The 6,000-nt window shown below is 49.7% G+C and overlaps 1 protein-coding gene across 1 annotated transcript; it reads left to right on the forward strand.

Annotated features, from left to right (window-relative positions):
• Positions 1-3,951: 3,951 nt before the first annotated feature.
• Positions 3,952-6,000, forward strand: LOC125343388 (crooked neck-like protein 1). Its single transcript, XM_048335789.1, has one exon. It carries the CDS (start codon positions 3,952-3,954, stop codon positions 5,998-6,000), a length of 2,049 nt encoding a protein of 682 aa, XP_048191746.1.

The raw sequence follows: 6,000 nt of genomic DNA on the forward strand, positions 1-6,000 counted from the left end.
GTGCTAGAAAATAAAATTTAACCCTACTGTGCTTGTCCCAGCCAGCTGGGTTTTGTCAACAGGAACCCGAGGGGGAGTGGACCTGAATGAGAGACAAATCAGACACAAGGAAGGAGACCAAGACAGGATTCTGATCAAGGTCTCAAACTTTATTTTTTGCACAGCCGCTTATATAGTGATTAAAAATGGTAGCTAACGTAAGCAGGGCTGTTAGGCTGCTAGGTTACTAAACTACAAGATGTACGTTACAAGAAGGTTATGGGTGGGTGATTTTCAATGAAGGGTAGGTAGTATGTACTGCCAAAGAGGATATCAAGACTGACCAACCTGCATGGATGAGATATCACAGAAACCAAACATTCTTTTCAGTTAAGCACTATAGGTTTTTTCATGTAACAATATGACAGCCATTTGATTCCCGTCACTGTGCTGTTTGACTTTGGAGTGGAGAATGAAGGTCTTGTCTAGGGCAACTGTATTCATTCAAAACACACATGCAAATGAATATCTACGTAAGTAAATGAGTGAATGAATGAATGAATGAATGAATCAATCAATCAATTCTTTTGGGAGAGCTGCTGACTCATCTGGCCAGGCTCCAATGAGAGAGTGCCTGGCCCTGAAGAAGATGACCTTCAGCCAACAGCTCTACAACCAGCTCCGGAACCACTTGGGGCCCTGCTCTCAGACCAGGACTTGGATCTCATGAAAAAGTTCCTGACCTGGGGAGTCTGATGAACATGGAAGATGGCCTCAAGCAGGAGTTTTTCCATGACACACTTTCCCCCATCCCCCAACCCAACACTGCTATAGACCCTTCCTTGTTCTCCACATAGCCTGCCTATTTGGAGTGGCAGGCCCTGAAGCACTCCACCAGCCCTTGGGTCCAGGTTACAGCCAGCATGGGGAGGAGACCTGAAGGAGACCAGCTTGCACCTCACCACCACAAACCACGGGGCCTCAGCTGACAGCCAAGGGCCCAGGCTTTAACCTCCAGCTCTGAAATTCCAGCCACCCAGCCTCATCCAACTCAGCTCCTCCACCTTCGGCTACCATACCTGACTCAGAATGCTTCCTCTGAGCCTTTCCATGTTTTCTTTCCCTACACTTTCATTTGTAAGCTTGTAGAGTTAAATGATTATTTCCTTGTGGAAGGCAAAATAAAGAAACTAAAATGAAATAAACTCTATCCTGCCTCAAGCATGTGGCAGTCTCCTTTCTGCAAACCTTCCATGGGGGAACCCACCAACCAGGCCCAGAGGGTTCAGCTTCTTCATATTACCGAGGACACCTTAGAGGGGCCTCAGGAGTTTAGTGATTATCCACCTTGACACATAAATGCAGGAACACATTGTCCTAAGCGCTATGTGTATCATAGTCATTTCTATATGGAAGGTACCTAGGAACAATCGACTATTTGATAGGATTACCTAGTTCATGTACAGTGCTGAACCATTCAGACACCTGAAGCTGTTAGGAACAACCACATAACAGAATTTGAATGCACACATGCTTTCATTGTACTTGGTTGGATACATAGGGAGGGATTGCCACAACCACAACAGGGGTGTATTTATTTAAAAGCGACTAGGAAAATGCCACAGTGCTTTGACCAAGTCGGGGACAGACAGATCAGAGGGAACAACTCTGCCCTACTGGAGATTAAGCAAGGAAGCAGTGTTGGCAACATTAATCATGCTCATTCCATCATAGGTCTTCATTGTAAGGAGGTGGGAGGCTTTCTTCTTTTATCTCACACCTGACAGGTCCTGGTTGACTTGAGTGAGGAGCTATGCTCATCATTGGCCAGCCTTGTGCATGTCCAGACCTGCTTAGCCTATAGCCCTAGAAGGTACCTGACTGCCACCCCAAGGCAAGAGCCGAGAAAGACCAGTCAACATAGGGAAACATGAGGAAGAACAATTTTTTGTTTTGAGGAATAGTCAGGCTTGCTTGCCATGCTAGCACGAGTGAGACTGAGGCAAGAGGAGTGAGAGCTTGAGGCCAGCCTAGAGCACATTGCTAAACGTTAAAAATAATATTTTTTCTCTTATTGTTGTTTCAAATCACCAAATTCTCAGTATTTGATGGGCAGCAGGTCAAAAGTGGTCACTAACGATTAGGATGTGGCTGCTAGAACAAGCTGTCAAGACATCTCTTCTTGTCTTGGTACACTGTGTTAGTTTCTGGGTGGGTGGCAGAAGAAGGCAGAAGGCAAGATTCAAAGCTAGCCAGCTAGCTGGGCACTGGTAGCTCATGCCTGTAATACAGGATATCCAGGAGGCTAAGATCTGCACATTGGTGTCCAAAGCCAAACTGGGGAGGAAAGCTCAAGAGACTCTTCACTCCAATGAAATATTCAGAAAAGGCTGGAAGGCAGAAAATTAGCCTTGAGCAAGAAGAAGCTCAGGGACAGTGCCAGGGCCCTGAATTAAAGCCCCAGGACTGGAACCACAATACAAACATATCAAATAAATATACCCACCAAGTTTCCTGGTTCTCCCTAGGAGGTGGACAATTGGAAAGTGTTCTTCCTACAGTTACAGTCAGCAAAGTCTGCCCCCTGTTGGCCACAGGGGGCTCCAGGACCATTTTGGCCACCAGAATCCTAGGATGTTTAAGTCCTCTCAATGAAACAACCTGTGCAAGTCTCTGGAGGCTCCTACCTGTAAACTTATCTACACAGGAGGCTGAGCTCCGAGGATCATGGTTGGAAGCCAGCCCAGGTAGGAAAGTCTGTGAGACTCTCATCTCCAGTAAACTGCTCAAAAATAACTGAAAGCAGCACCTCAGGCTCAGGGAAAGGGCCTGGGCCCCAATTCAAGTGCCAGGACTAGAAACCAACCCACTAAGCAAAACGAACCAGCAGACAGGAAGCCAGGCTGGTGGTATGGCTCAAATGGCAGAGTACCAGCTGAGCCACATGCAAGGCCTTGAGTTAAAGCCACAGTGCTGCCACAAAACCCACATACCCCACCAAAAAACAAAACCCAAAACAAAGCCAATAAGCAACAGCCAATAAAACCCAGAGAAACAAACAGAAAACTAAACAGTTGCTACAAAGATTTGCTTTGCTGTGTAGACATAACTTGTAGGAATGGAAAACACCAGAGTGACAACAGCCATGGCACTTAAAGTGGCTGATACACTTTATGGGCTCAAGTCCCAGGCTGTCTGTTCCCACCCTCCCCCTATCCTGGACTTGAGAGGCTACTTGTGCAATGCTCCCTTTCCACGTAGCTCAGTGCCTGCTTCCCTTAGCCCATCAATCCACTCTGCGCCATGTCCATTTCTCTAGTGGGATATCTGTGGGTCAAGTTCCATCTCATCCTTCTCCTTCAAGATATTCTTGCTGGGTCTCACTGGCTTAGGCTTCTGGATGATTGGTTTTCCATGAGCCTCCCTAACTATAAAGATTTTTGAAAGTTCGGTCTAGAAGGGAGCATGATGCCCTCCCCTCCCCTTCCCCTGCTCTCCTCCATAGGCTTTTGTTCAGACTCCCCCTGAGGGAATCATGTGATCACCGCTGTCCAGCTCCTGAGCATGAGTCAGCAAAGTGCCCCAGGCTTGGAGGTCACTTCCTGCTGCTCTGAGTCCACGCCCTCCTTCCCCCTGGTCCCGCCTCCCGTGCCCAGTGACAGGTTCCCTGGGTTCCAAGACAATTCCGGATCCACCCTGGCCACGCCTCCTCCTCACCCTCCCTTATATAATCCCTCTGCTCCACCTCAGGAGGCAAAGGCCTCTCAGCCAGCCCCCATCTCCTGCAGCTGGGCCAGCGGGCAGGCAGGCGAGTTGGCTGCTGTTTGTCTCTCCTAGGGCTCAGCTCTGCCCAGCGATTTGCTTTGTCTTGGGGACTCTTCGCAGTGTAGGCAAACTCTCCTGAACTTGGGCCGCTGACTGGGTTTCCAGTGCGTGCTGCGCGGGTGTCTCCGGGGCTCTCCTCCTGCAGACATGGCGGCCTCCTCCTCCGCCACAGCCGGGAAACAGAGGATTCCTCAAGCAGCCAAGGTCAAAAACAAAGCTGCAGCTCCCGTTCAGATCACTGCCGAGCAACTGCTCCGAGAAGCCAAAGAACGAGAGCTCGAACTTCGGCCGCCTCCGCCTGCACAGAGGATCGCGGACCAGGAAGAACTCAGTGACTACAAGCTGAGGAGAAGGAAGACTTTCGAAGACAACCTCAGGAAAAACAGGACTGTGCTGAGGAACTGGATCAAATACGCCAGGTGGGAAGAAAGTCTAAAGGAGATCCAAAGGGCTCGGTCCATCTACGAGCGTGCTTTAGATGTGGACTATGGCAACATCCCCCTCTGGCTGAGCTACGCAGAAATGGAAATGAAGAATCGCCAGGTCAACCATGCCCGGAATGTGTGGGAGCGGGCCGTCACCACGCTGCCGCGAGTCAGCCAGTTCTGGTACAAGTACACGGCCATGGAGGAGATGCTGGGGAACATTGCCGGTGCCCGGCAGGTGTTTGAGCGCTGGATGGAATGGCAGCCCGAGGAGCAAGCCTGGCACGCCTACATTAACTTGGAGCTGAGATACAGAGAGGTGGAGCGGGCACGCACCATTTATCAACGATTTGTTCTTGTGCACCCGCACGTGAAGAACTGGATCAAATATGCCCGCTCCGAAGAGAAGCAGGCTGCCTTTGCCCATGCCCGCCAAGTGTATGAGAGAGCTGTGGAGTTCTTCGGAGAAGAACACATGGATGAACGCCTTTTCGTTGCGTTTGCCAAGTTTGAGGAAAACCAGAAAGAAGTGGAGAGGGCCCGAGTCATCTACAAGTATGCCTTGGACAGAATTCCCAAACACCGGGCCCAGGAGCTCTTGAAAAACTACACCATCTTTGAGAAGAAGTTTGGTGACAGGCCGGGTATTGAAGCTCTCATCGAGAGCAAATGCAGGGCCAAGTATGAAGCAGAAGTGAGGGCTAATCCGCTCAATTTCGATGCCTGGTTTGATTACTTGCGCCTGCTGGAAAGCCACGCAGAAGCGGAAACAGTGCGAGAGGTTTATGAGAGAGCCGTGGCCAACGTCCCCCCCAGTGAGGAGAAGAGGCACTGGAAGCGCTACATCTACCTCTGGGTCCGCTATGCGCTCTATGAAGAACTGGAGGCAAAGGATCCCGACAGGACCAGACAGGTGTATCAGGCCTCTTTGCAATTAATTCCTCACCGCAAGTTCACATTTGCCAAAATGTGGCTCTATTACGCAAAATTTGAAATACGACAGAAAAATGTACCATTTGCCAGGAGAGTTTTGGGGACTTCCCTGGGCAAATGTCCAAAGAACAAGTTGTTCAAAGGCTACATAGAGCTGGAACTGCAGCTGCGAGAATTCGACAGATGCCGGAAGCTTTACGAGAAGTGGCTGGAATTTGCACCTGAGAATTGTGCCTCGTGGATTCAGTTTGCGGAAGTAGAGACACTCCTTGGGGATCTGGAGAGAGCCCGGGCGATTTATGAGTTAGCCATCAGCCAGCCACGCTTAGACATGCCAGAGGTGCTTTGGAAATCGTACATCGACTTTGAAATGGAGCAGGAAGAAACGGAGAGACCACGAAACCTTTACCGACGCTTGCTCCAGCGCACGCAACACGTCAAAGTATGGATCAGCTGGGCTCGCTTTGAGTTGTCTACAGGAGAAGAAGGAAGTGTGGCTAGATGCAGACAGATCTATGAGGAGGCTAACCAAACCATGAGGAACTGTGAAGACAAGGAAGACAGGCTGCTGCTGCTGGAATCTTGGAGGAGCTTCGAAGATGAATTTGGGACAGTATCAGAGAAGGACCGAGTAAACAAACTCATGCCAAAGAAAGCCAAGAAGAGAAGAAAGGTCCAGACTGACTATGGGTCTGAGGCAGCCTGGGAAGAATACTATGACTATATCTTCCCAGAAGACGCAGCCGCCAACCTAGCTAACCTCAAGCTCCTGGCCATGGCCAAACATTGGAAGAAACAACAACAGGAGAAAGGAGGCTGCCGAGCAACGTGCTCATGA

This window comes from Perognathus longimembris, chromosome 2 (assembly GCF_023159225.1).
Source record: "Perognathus longimembris pacificus isolate PPM17 chromosome 2, ASM2315922v1, whole genome shotgun sequence".
NCBI lineage: Eukaryota > Metazoa > Chordata > Mammalia > Rodentia > Heteromyidae > Perognathus > Perognathus longimembris.

Excerpts from the sequence above, each read along its gene's own strand:
- LOC125343388 (XM_048335789.1), top strand. The coding sequence starts at position 3,952 with ATGGCGGCCTCCTCCTCCGCCACAGCCGGGAAACAGAGGATTCCTCAA.